Genomic DNA, 22349 nt, shown 5'->3' with positions numbered 1-22349 from the left:
TGAGAGAGAGAGAGAGAGAAGGGGCATTCACAAGTGCCCCTCTTGTCCTGTAATTCAGTGTTCCCAGTGCAGCACTGAGGTTCGTTAGCCCACTAAAATGGGCTCCTCTATAACCCCAGCGGTTATTTAAAGGTGAATTCTTTTATCAGATGCTCTGCCATACAAACTAACAACATTCAAATCTATAAATAGCACCCAGAAAGATTAACCCAGAGGCACAACACTCAACAAAAAGGGAATGGTTTCCACAGTTTCAGTAGTTTCTAACAATACAACACACTGAGATGATTAATGACTTCACTTCCTAATGACAACTGTTTCTTAGGGTTTCATTTTTGTAAGCGTAGGCATTTTCAGAGGGAAGGGGTCATGTTGTTTTTTTCCCCAGCTGGACTGTATTTCCTGGGCTGCCTCCTGTTTCCACCTGCTCTGACGACTTCATGTCTTATGAAACACCACAGCATGCAACTCCACACTATGGCAGAAACAATTCATCTGACGAAATCTCCATGTACTATGCATGGAGTTGAACAGCCATGGCATGGAAGTTACTTGTTTGTTTCTTGCCCTGTAACTTTAGTGTCCGTTTAGCGGTCATATGGCAGGATGCAGGAGTGTCATAATGAATTGGATGCAATAGCAGTGCGCTTTGTCTGTCTGACAGGACAGCTTAACCTGTCAACTCATCACTGTATAGAAGCTTTAGCTGTTGATTTTCTACACCTTTAGCATTTCCCACAGAGTCCAAGGACAACATCTGCAAAAGAATAGTCTTTTCTTGTTTAAGTAGCTCCCAGTTAACCCAAGGCAGAAATATTTGGAGTGACCTTTCTTTGTATCTTTGGACAGTGATATTAACACGTCTGATGGCCTTGGCAGGGGCTGCTCTTTAGCCTATGCTACAAGCTGCCTCAGACAGCAAATACATGTCTGCGTGGTATGGTATGTCATAATATTCTGAAAGAATTCTCTGTCTGTGCGGAATAGAGGAATCATGCAGCAAACATGTTGCTCTGTCTGCTGTGAAAGGGTTGTTGGGTGCATGCAGGCAGAGCCTCGCTCGTCAGCTGGACGTGCCACCATCAGAGCTCTGTGCCCGCCTGCCCTGCGCAGAGAAGTAACCTCTTGCTGAGCAGCACTTGCTGTAAGTGCCCTGGGTTGGCTGGATCGTGCAGACAGCCCAGCTGCCCTTCCTTCAGTGCGTGCCAGCTCCTGTCCTGGGCGAGCAGCGAAGGAGGGAGGAGCGGGGAGCCAGCATGCCCATCCATCCTGCTGGCTGGCAGCCCGTCTGTCCACGGCTCTTCGCAGGCAGACCCTCGGGGGACAGTCCCCAGCTGCAGTGCCACCCAGCATCTTCTCCCGCTCTCCACGAGCCGGTTGCGGACTGGGGCAGCAGTGCCAGCACATGGGAGAGGGCCCTGGGCAGTGCTGCAGAGCCCTCTGGGGCTGAGGCAGGGGCTATGGAGCTGCAGCCAGCAGTGCTGCAGATCTGCCCTGGAAAGGCACTATCCTGAGCTGGGCACCATCCCGCCAGGCCAGCAGGAGAGGCGGTTCCTGCCTCGGATCACTCCCGTGTTGGGCCTCGTCCTGCAGAGGCTGGCACTCTCGATCTGTCTCTGTAGACGCTGGTCTGTAATTAGGGACAGGCAGGACTGCAGAGTTCTGCTGTGCTCGGGCTCTGAAGCTCAGGTGCAGAGCCTACGAAAGCAGCACTGCCACTGCTGCACCAAGAGGCTTTTGTGTCACGTGTGGATCAGTTTTCACTGGTGTGCATACACACGTGGGTGGGATCACGGGATTCAGCATCCTGCTTTTAATGCCTTAGTGCAGATTTGTGAGGGAAACTTGGTCTGTTCAGGAAGCAGCTGCAGAAAACCAAGACATTTTGATGGGTTTATTTCCTCCAGCAGAAAGACGTCCTTTCCTTCTCCCCTGCTAACAGCTCTCTTTCTCCAGGCTAAACAACAGGCCCATAGACACTCACAGCAGACACTATCACCCGTGTGGTTTCTCTCCAGCTCTCACGCTGGCATACCTTCTGCTGGGCAGCTGTCTTAGATTGACGGCAAGTGCCTGGTCCCTTACAAACCACCTTTTCTCCCAAAATAGATGGGAAGAGAAAAGCTGAGTTATCCCTTAGACAAAAGGTTTACGTTTGTTGTCAAGGGAAAGATGGCTCTTTCCAAGCTTTTTTCAAGTTCTTTCCAAGCAGCTATTTCTTCCCCTTCCAGACTTAATGCCTAGAGAGGCTGCTCAACAATTTACTGAAGATGGTTTCAGCTCTTCTGGTTAGTTAACATAAACTCTTACCCACCTGACGAGAAATTTAAAGAAAAAACATATAGCAAAGTGACTGAGTGAATGGGGTTCAGTTAGTTGTTCTGAGAATAATCAGATTTCAAGTTTTCTGCCTAAAGTCTGGGTCGTGGCAGAGTGGGGTGTGTTATTTATCACAGATTTGTATCATAGTTCTCCTCCCAACAGCTGTTCATTAGCAGCAATTTTCTCCATCTTCTTTTTCTTGTTTACAAGACCAGAGGATTCCTGTCTGCTGTTTTTGCTCTGAGCTGCTCCAAAGGCAAAGAGGCCAAATAAGAGTTTCTCCTTTCAGAGGAAATCCTTGCATGGGACAGACCAGTGCTGTAGTTCCTCTGTAGGTCCTGGCCAGGATCGCTGGCACAGCCGGTGCTGCCAGCCTCCTGTTCGGCAGCATGGCTGGCCTCAGGCCTGTCTCTTTTGGCTAACACCCCAGAAGTTAGTCCGTGAATGCTGTGCTAGGAATTCAAGCAAAGTGTATGCTTTATTTCTTCCCCTGGGGACCTCCTGGCTCTTCCCACAGCCTGCGGATGCTGTGATAGCTGTCTGCAGTCCTTTCAGGTGCAGATTTGCCAGCCAGTCATTCACTGTTTTTTTGCTTCAGCCCCTGACTGGACAGTGTTTTCCCAAAATAGATGACCTTACTGTTTTCCTCTGCCCAAAGAAGGGCTGCTTCTCCTTAATTATGAATGAGCTTCAATAATGCAAGTGATACAGTAAATGTATATGTGTTCTATACAATTGCGGGTCAGCCCTCAAAGGGCTTTCCCTTCGCAGGCACGCAGACGAGGGGTCAGGGAAGAGGGTGGCTGTGTTGACAGCAGGGTGAGCAGCTGGGTGGGTGGGTGGCTGGGTGGTGGAGGAGGAGTTGTGCAGCGCAGAGGAGGGCCAGCTCTTTGGAACAGCAGGGAGCAGAGTGGGGAAGGAGGTGAATGTTCCACCCAGAGGGAAGCCAGGAGCAGAGTGGAGGACGGGACAGTGAAAAGTGGGTAGAAACAATATTCCAGAAGTACTAGCTGAGCTGGAGCGAGCGTTGCCTGCTCCTTCAGGGTATTCCTGATCCTCATTAAACTACCTCCAGCCGGCCAGGCAGCTGCCTGGCCTCCTCCCTTGGGGCACGGTGCCGCTCCAGGCATCGACAAGCAGCATTGCTATAAGGAACCTGTATCCATCCGTCCTTCTCAAAGATGTGTCTTAAAGAAGCTGGGAAAGCCAGAGCCGCAGGACCTGTCCTGAGCCTCCCAGTGCTTCCATCAGTGGTAGAGTAATAGTTGTGTTCGGGGTAGAAAAGCAGAGAAGTCCCAACAAAACCTGAAACAACCATCCTGTGTCCTGCTGTTGCCAGCTGGCGTCAACATTTCATATTCTGCCGCTTGGACGATTCACTGAACTGCCCTTTCCATTTCATGACTTCACGTTTTAGAGGTTGAAAAGCTAGACTGATCAGTTTTGCCAGAGAAAATACTTGAGGAGTAAGTGAAGCTGATAGCATGTTACTTTGCAGTTAGTGGAATTCAGTAAACATTATCCTATTATCCTCTCAAAATTGCACAAAGGCACGATGAAAAAGAGTATCTTAGTGACTCCTCAACAGAAGCCAGAAGCTGTGAATACACCTGTTAAGTTTAGATAGTCTAGTGGTGACAGGCCTTTGAGTTTTTATATATTGTGAGATAAATAATATCCACAGCATCTAATTAAGTTAATATAAAGTTCTGTTTAGTACTGTGCCTTCTACGTGGACCGTGAAAAGTGCCAAAGCCCGAGAACTGTGGCCAATTGTATTTTCAATAAAAAGGCTTCTCAAGGGTTACGTAAGCATACTCAGTGAAGGCAAGTCAAATGAAAGAGCCTCTTTTTAAGGGACAACACTAAGGTGTTATTTTCACGGAGTGCTTAAATCCAGTAGGTCTTCTTTACTTCCCCAACTGAGTATCAGATATGTTCTTATAGATCTGGGCTCTCCATCGTATCTAAACTGTTCTGATGCACCTCCGTGTGCTCTGTGTGTTGCACTGCTTCCCTGTGCCGTCGGCTGTGTCACTATAGCCATTATCCCTTCCATTATTCTTTTGACAGCTCCTTGGAAATAAATGCACTAAGGGCTAAATAAGAACAGTTTGGGCTTCTTGGTTTTGTGCACACTTGGTTTCTGTCTGCTTCCAATCTAAGAAGAGCTGATAGAGGACAGTCCTGTACATGATAGCTCCTTAGGATCGGTGATAAACAACCCATTGGCAGGACCGTGGTTTTGGTCAATAACTGGAAGATAATTCAGCAATCGCCCTTGCCAGAGAAACTTATTTGCAGGAATCTGTTAGCAGTCATGCATAAAATACATTACAATGACCCTAGATTGATGCTTAGAATTGCTTCTAAAATAGCAACATACAAACAATTGTGAAGGCCCAAACAGTATATTTGAGGGAACTTACTTTGAGAATGGATGAAATGCAAGCATGTGATTCATGTTCTTGCTTCATAACTCTTTTTTTTGCTTTTTGTTTACTGCAAATGCCAGTGGCTGGACACCAGGCTGATGTATTTCGTATTACTGTCTTTTCCTTCCAGCTCTGTAGAAAAAGTTCTTATGGTCTGGAGATGTGACTTTATCAGTCTTATCTAAACTGACACCTCCTATTTAATTTTCAGCACTGGGCACCACCCTTCTCAGGGTCTGTCTTTGGATGACATGAGAAGAAACTTCCAGTACCCACCAATCGACAAAAATGGTGAGTTAATGCAGAATACTCCTTTAAGCATCTTGGTGTGGTTAATCAGTGTGGAGCTACAGTCTCCTGAGGTACCAAAAAGTCTCATGAGAAAACTAATGTTCAGTGCAGGCTGCTGGTATGGACAGCCAGAGCTGGTGAGGTCTCACCCTGTGCTCCTTGCACCTCATGGCTGCTTTCACTGCATGTGCATCCCAAGCACTTCAGAGCTGGGGTGGTCCTTTCTGTCTATGTGCATGGGTCTGTGAATAAGGAGAAGATGTGGCATTATATCCTCAAGGCTACTTCTGCAAAAAACAGGGAAGACAGTCCTATTTCTGGAGTACCACAGGAGCATGAAATGACACAACATATCCTTTTCACTGTTTGCACTCCTCTCTCAGAGGGCATCCCATTGTACTGGTCCCCTCCAGAACAGAGATGTCCTGACTGCTTCTTCCTCCTGCCTTCCTGGCTTTCTGTCCTACCGCATTCAAGTGTGTGTTTATGCGTTGCCACACAAACAGTTTTCCAGCATTTCCTAGCCCCTGCGTTTGCAATCATCCCCAGTAAACCTCTCTTGCTAAACAGCCTTTGCTCAGGTCTTGTCTTGCCGGCAGCTCTGTGGGAGACTGTTTCTCACCCACCCTTTCTGCACAGCTCATGAACTCACTAGCTGGCTCTTTACAGTGTCCCAAGCACAGAATAATTATCATCTTAGAGCTTTTTAGCCCAGCAGCATAATGTATAAATAAAACCTTAAAACAGCATATGAAAATGTAGTTGGCATTAGGGTGGTATCAAGCAGACTGGATTCAGACATCTTGGGTAAATCTTTCTTTCTTGGTGTGGAGCTGAAGGTCAGACTAAATCTCACCTTTGTGCTGATCTTCATTCACACTAGGCTCAACTGCTGCCTCCTAGAAAAACCTGCCACTGTTGTGAAGCCACTTTCAGTATGTGCTGTCGGGGTAGTACGTGCTTTATGCTCAGGTGTGAAACAGCAGCACATCCCAGCTCAGTAACTTTCTGTGCAGCAATACTGAAGGGGGACTACACCGAGTGTGTGATTTTGGAAAGCCTCCAGCTGCTGTCCCATGGTGCTGCTCCTTCCACCGGCACCAGCTGATCTGTTTGCCTGAACGTCCTAAGCTGCTCCAGGGCCACGTCAACAGGACGTCACTTGCCCATTTCAGCGCAGACACGTGGCCAGGGCCTGTCTGCTGTGGCTGCTGTGTTTGCTGACCAAACATCAGCACAGCATCCATGGTTACCTTTGCCTGACAAGAGCACCACAGACCATGCTTCCACCATCAGCCCGGAGCCATGCAGATAGTCTGGATCTCATCACCCCGTGGACAAGTGTGAAAGTCCAGGGAACCCTGGAGACAAAGCAATGCAAGAAGGTATTTTCTGAAACCACTGCTAGAGGGATCATGGCGGTACACCCAGCGACACCAGATGCAAAACCAGACTCTGATACGCTCCTAGAAAAGTGCCGCAGAGCAGGCGGAAAAGGAGGCTTTGGCACTGCCTGTGCCAGCACATCTGTTCTGAAAGCTGGGTAGAGGTTTTTTTCATAAATAGTCATATCTGACATGGCGGAGAACAACAGCAACATCTTCAGTACCAAGGAGCAGGGCTGGGCTTTGGCAGACAACACAGACTTCTAAGGAGATGCATACAGCACAGTCGCTGCCACCCAGGAGTGCCGACCAGGAAGGTCTCTCTGGGTTTGCTGGGAGCAGAGGTCTTCTGTGCTGTATAAAGTCTCTGTTCCTCCAGGGCATGCCTGCAGAGCATGTATAAGGAAAACTTATGTTTTTCTATATGCTCTATACTTACATACATTTTTCTGTATGTTCAGATGGCAGCTGTGTTGAGTGGATCCATTGACTTTACAGGGTTGCCACCCTCATTCAGAGTTTGCTGCTGTCTCCTGCCCTGGGGCCTTCTCACTCCTCTCCTGGCATCTGTTCCCTTTTCTGCCACTTGCCAACCTGTTTTGTCACCAGGAGGATTCAGTGTTTTGTTCTGCCTGAAGCATATATCAGATGCTTGTCATCTTTGCTGTTTTTCACAGGCCTCAGCATGACTTTTGCACTCCCTCCCCTCCTCTGAACTGAGCACATTGGGTGAGAAAAAGAGAAAACTTGGTCATATAAATATTTACTGTGTACAACACTAACAGCAGTGTTGCTGTCATAACAAGTAGTGAGGTAATGACCTTTGAAACTGAAAAAAGAACAAAAACTTTGTTATTACTTATTGTATGTGGATTCCACAGCTGCAGAGAGCAGTTCCTCGGGGCACAGCTTTCATCAGGTACCTGGCAACTGGAAAACTCGAGGAGGAAGAAAACAAGAACAGAACATAAATGTTTAGTGACCTCCTAGAGTAAGACCATCCAGGCAAGACTGGAGGGGGTTTCTCAAGTCTGTATTAAAAAGGGACAAAAGGGAATGGAGGGCTGGTGGAGAAGAGACTCTCCATGGCTGCATTTAAGCTGTGGGATTAAGGAGTGATTTCAGACTCTACTCACAAGACCTCAAGATTTATTTTCAAATATACCTGTTCCTTGAATCATAGTTTCCACAGGCGGGAACCCGAGCATATGAGCAGGAAGGGAGGTGGCCCTAGCCAGGCCTCCACATTGCTGGTCAGATGCCAGGACTGTGGTGCAGCACAGCTTATTGCAGCCAAGAGCTGGCCAAGCTGAGCCTTGCCCTAACTCAGGTAACAATGGAAAAAGCCAGGGTGGTACAGAGGAAAATGAAGATCCTGCCTGTTAGACACAACAGGACTGGAAAAGCTACTCTTTGCCGCTTACTTCATTTCAGCAGGGTTATGCAGCTCAAAGTTGAGTCCTGCAGTGTCACCAGGATATGTATCTCAAGGAACAGCAGAATCACTGTCCCTTGTTGCAAAGCACCAAACCCAGCTGCTCTGGAGGCCCACCATAAGCACCCTGCAGCCCAGCCACCACTTGCTCTGACTGCATCCCAGGCTTCAAGACCCCAGTAGAGTGATCAAGCCATTGCAATGCATAGCGGCACACCAGAAGACAGAAAGCCCTGAACCCTTTTTTGTTAAAGTGCTTGGTCTAATGATTGCAAATATTTGCACTCTTTATTTATGCCACATAAACCAATTTCACTGCTGTCTCTCCCCATTCATGTCCATTTTGATCTTTTTTCTGTTTGCTTTTTGCCTAATGTTTTCCATTATCCTCATTTGCGCTTGCAGTCTGTAAACAATAGAGAATACATTCACTGTTTTCCTTTCTCAGTAAAAGACCCAAAAGCACCCTGGTCCCATGCCTGCAAGAGCCTTTGTGATAGTGAACAATTTTCTTCACTGAGTGTATTTGAAAACAGAAATTCTACAAATAAACACAGCCCTGGCTTCTTCAGTGAAAGCAAAGCACCTGCTCTTCATTGGAAGTTTCACAAATTGTGAGTTAAACAGTATCTTGAAAGCAGTGAAATCACATGAGGCAAATGCACACTGCCCAAAGAAAACTGTATATCCTCTAAAATTTAAGATTGGTGTAAACACGGAGTTTAACTTTGACTTTGGCTTCTCCTTGCTCACTGCAGCTCTCAGACGCTGGCAGACAAGCTCATGCTGCTGCTGCAACAGTCACCAAAGTTTCCCAGCTGCAGAGAAGGCCCTGGCAAAGCTTGCAGCACAGAATCTGTCCTGCAACACAAGGAAGCGTCTGCACTCACTGAGCAGTTACGTGACAGTGCAAGCCCAGGCTGTGGCGTAGCATAGCATCATCCCTCTTGGCACTTGGAAAGGGCACCAGCCAACCGAGGAGAGATGCGTCCCTGGCAGGCAAGAAGGGATCCTGGGAGTGAACCAAGCCAAGTATCCTTGTGATCTTGATCCTGGCTGGTATGAAACTCACAGGCACTACAAGGGAAAAAAAATATATATATAGGATATGGTTGAGGGGATTGGAAGGATGAAAGCATTTATTAAAGCAGAGGTTCCCCACTGTGTGGCAACAGCAAGGCAAATGGAAGTGATGGTGGAGCAATGGACAGTCAGCGTGCTCAGTGCACCGCAGTGTGCTCAGTGCACCGCAGCGCAGTACAAAGTATTGTCACCACAGCTGGAGAGGTTCTCAAAAGTACGTCCTGCTCTTGTAATGTGCCCCATCAGAGACTATCGTTCCTCACATACACAGTGATGCACCATGGCTTTGGCTCCAGCGATGACACATGCTACCTTCACCTCCCAATATTCAGGGCACATCCACCATGCCCAAGAACAGTCACAGCGTTAAGGCCCAGCATATTTAGGATATGAGTGAGATTCCCTTAAGGAAAAGTTTTGCTGCCAGCTTTCAAAGCATAGTGTGTCATGATTAGGAGATAAACCAGGGTTGCTTATGGATTACAGCTTAGGGATGCCTTGGTCAGTACTGTTGTAATTACCAGAGTCTTAATTTTGTGCAGCTGTGTGTCTTTTATGTTTGGCAATAGGAATCCTGCACGCAGAAGCCTTAGCAATGCTTTGTAACCCTTCTCCCACCCCACCCTGTGCCCCAGAAAGTTTTTGTGTTCCAGTTTCAAAGCTCTCTTGCTTCCCAAGTGGCTAAGTATCTCTGTACAATGCCTAGTTTTCAAGAAATTTGAGTTGGCTCCACTGGATTTTTAATGTTAGTACAGTAAAATAAGAAGTGTGGGAGCAGCTGACCAATGAAACCATGGAAAGGGAGGACCGGTTTCTTTGGCATTGTTAGAGCAGCTCATTGGAATACAGTGCTGGCAAGAGCAGTTGCTTTCTGCTTTGTAGTGTCAAGAATTAAAATATTTTTAAAATACTTATCAGAAGGTTTATTTTGAGCCCTTCGAAGCTCTAGTTGAAAGGCAAAAAGGTATTTTTTTTAATGGCAAACTTCCACTGTTATTAAAACATTGAGATTCATGTTTTTATGTCAGTCACATTCTTTGTGCTTGATTATTGTGAATTCATTGCATGAATGACAGGGTCTGTTTACTTCCTTTTTAAATTTTTCCTCAGCAGATGATATTAAATGGAGATTTGCAGTCAGCAAAAAGGTATCAGCATGATTATGCCTATTTGTCACAAACTGATATGCGCATTATTTTGTTGACATTGTCACTGCAGGGAGAGGTGGGGGAGAATCGCTGCTATGTTGAGCCACACATGAACTTCTTTCTGCATCTTGCAGGCTATGTGTCGGATCCCATGAGTACCATGAGGTTTCATTCCTGCAGCAGCAGTGGCAGCTTTGAAGAAAGCAGCTGACAGCATGAACCGTCCGCCTGCAGAGGGACTCACCATCAACAGTTCTCACAGTATCAGTCTAACTCCCAGGCATCGCGTGTTACAATGAAGATTCCTAAACTGAACAGCTTTATTTGTTGATGGCAAATGCCCCTGTCATAAGTTCTGCTCTAGCATCTTTCTCTGCTGACCTGCTTGAGGGTTGGTGTTTCTTTGCTGGTGTGCATCTATTCTTTAACGAAGTGAATGTCCACAAGGAATGCTGCGCTTTCATCTTAAGCATTAATAATTAGAAGAGATTAAAGTAAAAATGCATCTGGTATATTTTCAGAGCTCCAAGGCAAGATGTTCTTAGCTTGGACTGCACTAAGGCTTGGGGCTATCAGCCCCTCCCTGACCGGTAGGTGCCAGGGAGCTGCCAGCCCAGTCCCCATCAAGAAGAGGAGCAGCCTGTCACTCCCCACCACCATCCAGGCCACTGTGGAGGCAAAGTTTTTCCTGCTCCCAGCTTCTGAACCAGATCTAGTTTCTTTTTTTAGTTCCCCGCAGTCCCAGACATGTCCTGTGTCTCATTTTCATCACCATGGGCTCAGGCAGGTCCCCAGCACAGCAGCTCTTCAGAGCCCTGATCTTTGGGTGCTCTCCTGCTCGCTGAGAATAAAGAGATGTTTGGGTAGCCATCTTAACTGTACTCTTCCAGACATTTGTGTTTTCTTATCCACTTTCTTGTTTTGGTTTGAGTGATTGTTTTTCCCAAAGAGTGTAAGCTTTCATTCTGACATTTGCTTACAAAAAGGAACACAGGTACTCCAAAACAAACTTTAAAACAGAAGGAAAGTATGTAAAATTGTGTCACAAATATGATAATGTTAACACAGTGCAGTTGCATTTTTGACTCAAAAGTACAACTGCGGCAGAGTGCCATCTAGCGCGTGCTGAGCTAAATGAGTGCCATGACTGGGCTTTGCAACAGCAACTCTGATCACTGGGAATTAAAAAAAAAAAAAAAAAAGAGGTAGGGCAGGAGAACTTGAACTCTTCTTCTAGAAGCAATTACAGAGTTAATTATGCTGTTATTTTCTGGGGTCTTTTATCAAATTAGCAAAATCTAGCTGCAAGCGATCCTGCTGTAATAGTATTCCCTAACTGGCTTCAAAGACAGAGCTGACATTGGCTGAGTAGAAATCAGTGTTCACAATTGCTGTGTGTTGATCTGTGGATATTATTCAGGATGTTGGGTTCTTACAACTATGATCCCTGAACCCAGGTCTGTGATGAGGCATCGTGCAGTGCAACACACATGAACTATAAATGTGTAGTAGGCTCTACCAACTCACACCTTCCACGCATGGCATTAATTTCACAGTCCTGAAGCAATAAAAATGGGGAAGATTTCACTTAGCAAGGTTCACAGGTGTTTTTTTCATTTGTTTTGTTTCATTTCCTGAAAATTCAATGGGGGAGAAAGGGAAATAAAGCTGTACGTCAAGTGTTGCAGATCCGCTGTCAGCCCCTGGTACCACCCAGCAGTTCCTTTCTGCTCTGTTTGGTTCATGTTTGAGTTGCAGTCTCATTTACACCAACAGTCTGCTGGGCTAATGTAAATATTGGAAGAAACATGCAGAAAGGTCTGGGCTGCAGCTCACTAGGGGACTGGTCGGACCGTGGATGAAATCCCCCAACCCCCATAAGAAGTACAGCTGGCAAAACCATCCCCTCAGTGAGCATCCTGTCTCGCTGCGCCCCGGCAGGAGCAGAAGAGCGGGCTGCCTCGGCACGTGGCCGGGAGGGACTGACCGCTGCCAGCACCAGTGATCCCTGCTCCGGCGCCAGCCGCTGCGCCCTTACTGCAGTCTGCGGGCTAAGGCAGAGCCACCTCCTCCAGCCTGGCGAGAGAAAAACAGTTCTACACGGAGTGCCATGTGAGGGGGCCTTGCAAGGCACTGCTCCAGCTTCCAGCTCTTTCACTCACATGTCTTCCTTTTTGTGGCTCAACTCAGAAAGCTATGACACTTGTATTCACAAAATATTGTCATTACCTCTGAATCCCACCAACATGCACCATGGCAGCTTCTTCCTCTCTGAGGCTGAGCCAGTTTTTTTGTGACTAGATAGCCCTCTCGGTTTAAGGCCTAAACGTTGTGAAAATGAGGAATTCAGTGCAACAAAAAAAGAAAGCATCAGTGCAGCACCCTGGGTGCAAACCAGCATTTCAGAGGACTAAGCACCGCTCATGACTGGAAGGGAGCTGCTGAAAGCCGTTTGTAATTCCCTGGATACTGTCACGACTTCCAGAGATGAGTATTTGCTTGGAGCATGTCTCTGGAAAAACCCGTGGGTATTTGCTTGGAGCATGTCTCTGGAAAAACCTGTGGAGAAGTCTCCACCCCATCTTTGCAAAGCTTTAGCAATAAGTCAGTGTCACAACATGGGCAATGCTATGTCAAATCCCTAGGAGCTTTAATAAAAAGGAGTAAGAGGAAGCTTCAGTCTTTCCCATGGATCAAAGGAGATCATCAATCATCATGGTAACTTTTCAAACCAATGATTAGCTTTGTTATTTTGCCAACTCCTTGTCTGGCAGGAATACTTCCCATTATGGCTATAGAATTTGTGGAGTTTATGGCTTGAAACACGATTAGGTAATGAGACAGGCGATACCCCTGCACAAGGACTCCACTAACCCCGCAGCATCCGAGCTGAGTGGCAGGCACATCTGCATGACAAAATGCAAACAGCCGGAATTTGTTCAGGTTAAAAGCATCCTCCTTGATCATTTCCAATTTTTGGTTCCTGAAAGCAGAAAAAGAGTAAAACACACTGAAATTAGTACTCTGCCCACTCAGATAAATCACGGGGGGGGGGGGGGGGGGGGGGATGTCCCCTCAACAAATTCCAGTTCATTGCTAACAAACAGTTCTGACCTTGGTGCTAACACCCTCCAGGTCAAACACGATGTTGCCAACACACACTGAACTCAGCCATTCTGTTGTCCTTCCACTGTAACAATTCAATGTCCGCATTGCAAACTGCAACAAAACAACATCCAGATTTCTTTGCAACTGGAGGAAATACGTCATATTCTTTCTAGAAGTTGTCCTGGTTTTGGCTGGGATAGAGTTAATTTTCTTTCTAGTAGCTGGTATAGTGTTATATTTTGGTTTCAGTATGAGACGAATGTTGATAACACACTGATGTTTTCAGTTGTTGCTAAGTGATGTTTAGACTAAGTCAAGTATTTTTCAGCTTCTCATGCCCAGCCAGCAATAAGGCTGGAGGGGCACAAGAAGTTGGGAGGGGACACAGCCAGGGCAGCTGACCCAAACTGGCCAAAGGGATATTCCATACCATGTAAGAGACACTAACAGAGCAGAAAGCATCAATTGTCATATCTGAAAAATCAGTTCCAGCATTGTTTCCTTTTCAACAGGAATTTTTTCTTACAAATACCTCTGCACTGTGTCTTTTTCCCTTGCTTTAAACAATCATGTGATGACTTTTCATTGATACTGCAGCTGTACCTGAAAACCAGAAACTAAACTGGATTAGAGAACAGAAAATAGAGCAAGGAAAAGAGACTTCAGTTGCATTAATATGTCTGTGTACTTGCTTACACCCGAGCTGCTTGGTTTGATCTCTGAGCACCTCCTCAGAAAGTGTCAGAAGTGGACACATGGAAACAACAACAAAAAAAAATCAGAAAGCTTTTGAAGGCGAAACTTTTATAGTTTAGGAAGCTCTTTACAAGGCCAACTGTCTGCAAATCATTTTACTAGTAATTAAAATTACTGGCTCCTTGAAGAAAACAGTGTCTTAGTTAATTGGTCTCTACAGAAGAAACATCAGGCTTGGGGGGAAAGCGTGTTTCATAGGAGTGATCAGTTATTAATACAAGTGAAAACTCTGAAGAGTGTAAATGACTGAACAGACCATGCTCTACAGTTGTTTGTGGGAATGAAATTAGTCTGTGCCGTTCCCAGAGAAGCCTGAGGAGCCCAGCATACTGAAATATTTATCAAGAATAAGACGCTCCAAGGATTCTTACCCTGCTTTTAAGACCAGCCAGCACCTGCTAGCTGTGGCAATATTTCAGATTGTTTAACACACAGTCATAGATGATCCAGATTAAAAGGAACCGGTGTCCAACAAAACAAGTGCTTGTGCCGCAGCCAGGAGCGAGCCCGGCGTCCCTGCGGCAAGCTGTGCTGTCCCAGCCGTGGGACAGGGCTGTGCCATGGCCACCTGCCCCGGGGCCGGAGGCATCTTCCCGCAGGGTGGCCCCCGCCAGCTCACCGGGCAGCTTCAGCGAGCCCACGGCCCTGCAGAGCCACCTCGGGGGCTCGGCTGGCACGGCCCCGCCGGGCAGGCAGAGGGGTCGGTCGCAGTGGATGGCTGAGCCCACGAAACACTACGGGAAATTCCCAGCCAGAGAAACCCACCTTGCAGCATGAGCGCTTGTTCAAGACAGATGCACGCACCGCCTGCAAGGCGCTCCCCGCGGCAAACTTTCCAGGCGGTGGCTGTGACCATCACCCTCTTCCATCTCTGCTAGCGGCGCCAGAGGCTTGGTGCCCGGTTCCAGGAGCTGGACCTCGAACAATCTTTCTCATACCGTGTCCATTGTGCACAGCTGGCATTGTTTTTCAACTGGTGAAATGCATCTATTTAGCCGGTGTAATGTCACAAGGTATGATTTCTGCTGTGTAAGCCAGTAACAATGCATTTGAGGAACAATCATCAGCATCCGGTGACAAGCTACTGAGAATACCTGACAGATTAGGGAGTTAAAAAAAGCCTTTGTGATGAGCCAAAACTCAGTTTTGCCGGTGGCAACACTGTTAGATAGTTTGCTTTTCTCACATATGTTCAGTTTAATAATTAGTCTCCTTTTTTTTGGCACATGTTGTGTTTTTCCCTAAGTGCCACCTGCATTTTTTCACTTGAAGTTAATTACTAACTAGCAATGGATAGGAGAGCAGAAATTACCATGGATAGCATTTCCAAAACCGTAAAAGTATCTATTTTGATGGTTTTGCTTCTTACCAAAATTCCACCTGCTCCCATTACAGACATACACACCCATGTTGTGAAAGTACATGAATGGTACATCTTTAACAGCCACACCAACAGCAGTAGAGCAGGTCTCTGAAGCTGAAACTGCCAAATTCAACTCCGTTCTGCATCTGGTTCAAGTCCTCTGACCATTTTAGAAATCAGTTGCCTTAAAGGAGCCAGACAAATGAACAGTACTGCAGTGTCCCAGGCACAAATCTGGCTCATGTCACCCCACAGCCGTGTGGCACCAACAAGCCACCTGTGGCACTGCCAGCATGCAAAACAAGTGAGGGAAAAGGCGAGGACGGGAGCGGGGGGAAACCGTCCAGTACATCACGGGGTGTGAGCTGTCAAGATAGGGCAAGGGCTGTTTCCTTACCACAGATCAAACCTCACCTGTATCTATCATGTAAATATGGCTGTCAGAAAGAACAATGAGAAAACAGAGGATCTCATCAATATAATACAAGCTCAGAAATTATGGAGTGTTCTTGGGAAATTTGATATTTTTTTTTCCGTCAGTGTATAAAACCAAAGTACTTGAAGTATGGGGGTTTTTAGAGCAATACAAGAACTTGCATGAGTCGGCATGTTCCTAACAAAAGGATTCATCTCCCTAATTATTAAAATCGTACACACAAGTGCCATTTATAAATATTTTAAGTATTTTAAATAACGAATTGTCAGCTTTCCAGTTCCTTACAATCACTACTGCATTGTTCATCTGGGGCTTCCCTGATGCCCCAGATCTTCTGCAGCCCAAGAGTGCCCTGGGAGTTCAGCTGCCTCTTGGTTACCAACACTTGCCTTTTTTCCTAAAAGGCTGAAGTGGATCTAGTTAAGTTGCCGTCTGCTGCTGCAAACTCAGTACTGTACCTAACCACCTTCAGTGTGTTCTGAATGCCGGATTTCTTTGAAAGCAGCTTCTACCCCCAAGGACAGAACCCTCCCTCCTGGCCCAAGTGTTGGGAGTGCAGGCGGGCGGCTGGCGAGAGGCTGCACCAGGAGGAGAAACCGGCTTCAGCGATGGCTGCCAGCCCTGAGGACCACCTGCCCCGGGCAGCCTCAGTCACAGCGCTGCCCAGGGGGCTCAGCCGTCGCCCTCCCATTGCTCAGCACATGCCGCAGAGCAGCCCCTCGAAAGGAATCGGCTGGGCAGGGCCGTAGCCCCGAGGGGACCTCTGCCTCGGGCAGCACGAGTGGCTGCAGCCCCCTTAGCGCGACAGAGCCAGCGCTGCAATGGTGCTCGCCATTTGCAGAGCAAGAGTGTTATTTAATTTTGAGATGCTCTGCAGATCGCTCCAGCACTCACCTGCAACAAATGAATCAAACCTCTTCCCTCTCACATTCTTATCCTGTGTTAAGCAGCTAAATGTCAAATAAACCAGTGTGGTTCATGATCTGCCCAAGTACAGCCTTAGTTTTAATCCTGACCCTTCAAGGGAATCCCTGCTAAGGCAAATCCCTGCGCTCCTCCCTCTGCCTTTGTTCATCTGCAACACTTGAATTGCAACCCACATGGATGAACATGCATTTGTAAATGGCTTTGGTACAGTCATGCTCACGAGCCACAGGCATTTGCTTTCCACAGGTATCTGCGTGATGCAGTTTTTGTGACACAAATATTCAACCCAACATTAGTCATCCAGTTAGAAAGCAGAGATAAATACTGAAGACCAGGCCCTACTTGATTGGCAAGTATTCTTCTTACAGTGAAATCATTTGCAAAAATTCAAGGAACTACACAGACCGGTACATGTACTTTTATAGACCCAAGTAAATGTGCAGGTGTGCGTGTGTATACGGAAAAAACAAACCTCTGGAGAAGGTCATTAGCATGAATTTAAATTCTGAACACTTCACATACCAGGTGTATTCAACTGTAGAGTATGTAAACACTGATTATCTATTTACTGCACTTTTTTTATATTGAACAACATTGAAAAATGTCTTGGTCCAGTGAATAAGCCACTTCTGATTTTATGGACATTCCCTGATTAAAAGGAGAAGACCGTTGTTGAATGGTCAAAAGTCAAATACGTGCTTTGTAAACAAATATTGCATATCTTGCACAGAACAAACATTTCAACCGCAGCACTCAGGATTGCTTGATGCGATGCTTTCATTTGAACTGCTGAGGACTGTAAAGCTATTATTAGTCTTTTTTGCCTACTTTTCTCTTTCAAAACCCTTCCTGGTATCCAGACTGAAAATCAGATGCAACCATCTTTAGTACAGGAGGGAACAAACATGAATTACCTGATCACATTTAAATTTCCTATCCCATGTATACTGATCTTAAGTGACTTACAGTAACAACCCACTCAAAATCCTGCACATTTCAGTTCCATTTCCCCATTGAAAGCACAGTTAGAGTCCCCCGTGTAGGCGTTGAGCATCCTGCAGCCCACCGGCAATGCCTGCCAGGCTGCTGCGCACCCAGCACTGGACGCCGCGGCCCGGCAGGGTCTCGGGGAGCCCTTGGCGGTGCAGCAGAGCTGAAAGGGAGACTCCGGCAGCGGAGAGCCGCAGCCAGCGCTGGGCTGAAACAGCTTTACACTGACCACCCCTCCTGCAGTTTCAGCACAGACTCTGTGGGCCCAGGGAGTTACTCCTGACACCAGCAAAAGCAAAAGGCCAGGCTTTATTCATTTACAAATACACATTAGAATTGGTCTGATTTAACAATTTTCAACGTTTCAAAGTCCCAAGAACACCCTGAAGTGTGGCCAGCAACAAGCCTGGATCCCGGAGGAAAGAGAAGCCCCCACTGCATGCCACCCACCTGGCAGCACGGGGCACCCGTGCACGCTGGAGGGCTTGCTTGCCTGTAACGTGGGGTGGAGGCAGCCCCCCAAGCTAAAACCCCCTATGTGAAGCCACCATTCCCCCCATGATCCTGCCGTTCCACATCTCTGCTGGACACCCCCAGATGCTCTTACCAAAGCATTAATGTGCGCAAGTGCTCTATGCACAGCAATGAAGACACAGCAATGAAGACACAGCCTGACTCACAGTGAAGAGTTTGTAGTTCAGAAAGGCAAATGACACACAGAAAAATGCAGTCAGTACATAGACACAGATACAGTCAAACACCAGCACTCTGTACAGACAAACAACTTGTCCTACGGAAACACATACAGCACATCACCCTCAGCCCTCCCTCCCACCAGCCGGCAGAAGCAAGCGGTGCCTGGGGGAGGAGGGGAGGTTCAGCCAGTCCAATATTTCTCTGTGTTTTGGGAAAAACAAACATGACAGCTGTGGAACAATCCTTGCAATTACTGTCTTCATAATTACGAAGGAGTGCTGTTTCCTGGGCTGGCATATACAGGCTTATTTCAGTTGTCTGCTGCACACTGAGAAGCTGTTTTAGTAAAACGTGACAGATGGTTGTGGTACTCGAGGAGTACAATAAAAAAGTGAACATCCGAACCGGCACAAATCAACAGCAATTTGTGTAAATGTTGCAGGACACAGCACTGAAGGAGCTGCAGAAAAAGCTTAGAGGGGAGTTTCTTCCCCATCCTGGGGCTGTACCGAGGGCACGACAACCGCATCTGGGTTTACAACATCCTACGAAACAACGAGAAAAACATTAGCTTTACAGAAAACATGCTAAACTTTGAGCTACTGAGATACTGTCCTAACAGATTTCCTACAAGCAGATGCCAGACTAACCGGAGAAGCTGAGTGCTGCTGTTGACCCAGGATGTCAGAGCCAGCGGGTGCTGCCGAGGCTCACCCACTGCCACCAGTGCCGGGTGGCAGGAGCTGCTCCGCGTGGCCGGAGGGGCCAGATGACTGAGGGGCTGCGAGCGTCAGCACCAGAGCAAAGATATTTGCAACAAGACTTCAGGAACAGGAGAGAATGGAGAAGCTGCCACCCAAAAGGATTTATCATCCCTTACCCCAGGTACCAGCAGCAGATACTTAAGGAAAGTGTAAGAAATGGGACAAAGTGGTGCATCCTCTGCTGCTGGCAGGGACCAGTCTGGGGACTCGAAGGGGCACGGGGGGCAGCGGCCGACCCACGCAGGACTCACCTCACGGGGACCGTGGCTCCTCTCGCCGGTGTCAGCGACTCCCGGAGTGTCTGGGCTCCCTCCAACGGGACTGTCCTTCCTCTGCTCCCTGACCCCAGCAGCGCTCCATGCACTCTCCGAGACACCCGCTGCCTCTCTCTCCCTTGTGTTTTCACAGAGGCCTGCCTGCTCCCCCTCGGCTTTCACTCCTGCCTGCTCTGTGCCCCCCTGCAGCCCACCCTTGCCCCCCACTGCCCCCATCCCGGGAGCTGCCAGCTGCGGCTGGGTGCCCAGGCACAGCCCCTCGCTGCCTGCCGACCCTCTTCCCCCCGACTCCGCTCCCCCATCCCCACGCGCAGGGGCGCTCAGGGAGGTTTCTGCAGTCGGCTGCTCCCCAAGGGACATTGCTCCACACAGTTCTGCGTGCCATGGGGACACGAGACCCGCTGTGCCCCACTCCCACCCCGCCTCGCCCTGGCCCTTGGCCCCCACCAGCGCTGGCCCCCTTCCCTCGCCCCCCAGCACTGCCTCCTGGTTCACCCCTCGCCCACAGACCATGGCTGCATCAGCCACCCCTTCCCCGTCCCCCCCAGACTCCTCGGCTGCCCCCCTTCCTTCGGCTGACACCCCCTCTGCCCCTGCCGCCCCTGTCCCGCTCTGTCCCCCCAACATTGCTCCCGCCACCCCCTCCCGTGCCACCACCCCATCGCCCAGCCCACCATCGCCAGCCACCTCCTGCCCCACCAGCGCCAGCTCCACTGCCGCTCCTCCCTCAGGCAGAGCCCCTCGCCCTGCCTGGCCGCCTGCCGCAGCACCAGCCGCCCCCCCTGACCCCCCCACCCCGCTCACGCACAGCCCCGGGGCAGGCAGCACTGCTTCATCCATCACCCCCCCACCAGGAGACCTCTCCTTCCCTCTCTCTTCAGCATGCTCCAGCGATCCCTGCGGCCCGGCTGCCAGCTCGCTTGGACTGGCTGCTCCACCTGCGACCTCCTCTCTACCTCCTGACCCTGCTCTGGCTATCTCTGCAGATATTCCCATCAGCCCTCCATCAGGTGTTTCTTCCATTGCACTCTCTGTCTTTGCTTTGCTGCCTAGAGATGGGTTTCCACTTGAAAGTGCTTCTGCTGAGCCCTCCTCCTCCTCCTCCTCCTCCACTGTTGTGGCCTCCTCCAACTGGGATGACCCTTCAGTTATGGGATCCCCTCCAGCACCCACCAGTGCCTCTAATCCCGGTGCTACTTGCAACATGGGACCCTTGCCAGGCTCCACAGAGTCCTCCGCTCTCAGGAGAGAGCTGCCTTCTACCTCTGATGCCTTGCCAGTCTCAGCTGTTCCTGCTCCTATGGCAGCTTCCCCCATCTCCATCCACTCTCCCCCTGATGCTTTCAGCTGGGAAAACTCATTTGGCTTTACAAAGTCTTCTCCTCCAGGCACTGCTTCTCCTGTGCAAATGTTTGCATCCCCTAATGTTTCCAGGAGAGCCCCAGGCTTCTCCGCAGCCTCCTCCCCCTCAGCAACAGCTTCCTCTACAGACTCTTCTCCAGGGCCATCTACCCCAGCAATCCCTTCTTCTGCCAAGCTGGCATCCTCCACAGCCTCCTCGGCCTCAGACACAGCACCCACCACAACGCCCTCCCCTGCAAAACCTCCCTCCTCCACGGCCTCCTCTGCCTCAGACACCGTCTCGCCCACCACCTCCTTCACTGGAGGCCCTGGTGCTCCCGCAGCCTCCTTTGCCCCGGAGGCCTCCTCCGCTGCCTCTCCTCCCTCAGAGACCTCCCCGGCCACCTCCTCCCCCTCGGATGCTGCCTCCCTGCCTAGCAGTGCCCCTGCCAGCTCTGCTCCCCCAGGCGCCTGCTCCCCCAGTGCTGCCTTGCTCTCTGTCTCCTCCATCAGAACTTCCCGCTCCCCGGGTGCCACCTCTGCGCCAGGCTCTGTTCCCTTCCCTGTCCCCTTTCCTTTGGGATCCTCTGCCATGGCGCTCTCATCGGCTGCAGATTCCTCCACTGCAAGCTGATCCTCCGCCTGCGGCGTGGCCACTGCGTCTTCCTTGGGCAGCAGATCTCCCGCCCATGCCATTTCTTCTCCTGCCTCTTCGGCACGAGCATCTCCTCCCTCAGCAACAAAATCTTCCTTCTCGAGTGCTTGCCTCTCCCCTACCATCTGCCCTTCTTGTACCACTTGTTCTGCTGCCTTCTGCATGTCAAGTGTTCTTGTTCCTTCTGCCAAGAAAGCTCCATCTGGTGCTATTAAGAAATAATCAAAACATTAGTTTTATTAAGAACCGTGTTAGTGTTAAGGCTGTTTTACAGGGTTATTATTAAAGATGCTATCTCTCCCAAGCAATGAAGGGACATCAGCAGAGTGACAAGAAGAAAACTTGCTGTGCTGCTTCTCATCACACACCTGTGCTCTGACTATGTTTCCAGTGCTGCCGTTCTGGCATCTGGCATAACTAATTTAAGCAAAAATGTTGATGCACGACCTGCTTTCAACTCTGAGAGTTCTGCCTGCCCTGCCTACTCTCCCTCCTTCCCTCACCTGCCTAGCAGGGAGCTCAGGTCTGTGTATGAAACAGCTATAAGCTTGACAGTAACATTCAAAAATTCAGAAATAGGTGGTAAATTGCTCATGTATAATATGCACACACAGGAAGAAAAATACTCAGCTGTTCATGTAAAATGGGTAATTGCTTCCCATGGATTCTGTAATTACACCAGGGGAATAATACAGGGTTGATTCCGGCCCCCTGGGAATTGAACAGCAATGCCTTCATTGAATTTGGTGCTCCAGGATCTGTCCCTGAGCAGGAGATTCCAGGCTTTCGAAAGACCACCTGCCTGGGAAGCAAACATGTTTCAACCCTGATTTGGAGGGACAATTGACACAGAAGTCGGGTGGCCCAGGCACTATATGTTCTCTACCCTGGTCTATGCATCAGAAACATAGATCCTTGTGAAGACCAACACATGAAGAC

The 22349-nt window shown here is 48.7% G+C and overlaps 2 protein-coding genes across 7 annotated transcripts in view; one reads left to right on the top strand and one right to left on the bottom strand.

The window, feature by feature from the left end:
- The window catches only part of TNNI3K (TNNI3 interacting kinase), a 90940-nt gene extending 79250 nt beyond the window's left edge, over positions 1 to 11690 (top strand). For all 3 annotated transcript variants that reach the window (XM_069788386.1, XM_069788385.1, XM_069788388.1), the window contains 2 exons: positions 4969 to 5048; positions 10234 to 11690. In XM_069788386.1, the coding sequence (XP_069644487.1) occupies positions 4969 to 5048; positions 10234 to 10310 (157 nt within the window). In that variant the 3' untranslated portion in view covers positions 10311 to 11690. The remainder of the gene's footprint in view (positions 1 to 4968; positions 5049 to 10233) is intronic.
- Positions 11691 to 17969: 6279 nt separating this feature from the next.
- The window catches only part of ERICH3 (glutamate rich 3), a 48099-nt gene continuing 43719 nt past the window's right edge, over positions 17970 to 22349 (bottom strand). For all 4 annotated transcript variants that reach the window (XM_069788384.1, XM_069788383.1, XM_069788382.1 and 1 more), the window contains 2 exons: positions 19391 to 21618; positions 17970 to 18920 (listed from right to left, as the gene is read on the bottom strand). In XM_069788384.1, coding sequence (XP_069644485.1) covers positions 18849 to 18920; positions 19391 to 21618 — 2300 coding nt within the window. In that variant the 3' untranslated portion in view covers positions 17970 to 18848. The remainder of the gene's footprint in view (positions 18921 to 19390; positions 21619 to 22349) is intronic.

The sequence above is a fragment of the Haliaeetus albicilla genome, chromosome 8 (assembly GCF_947461875.1).
Source record: "Haliaeetus albicilla chromosome 8, bHalAlb1.1, whole genome shotgun sequence".
Classification (NCBI taxonomy): Eukaryota; Metazoa; Chordata; class Aves; order Accipitriformes; family Accipitridae; genus Haliaeetus; species Haliaeetus albicilla.
This window is presented reverse-complemented; position numbering and strand designations above follow the sequence as displayed.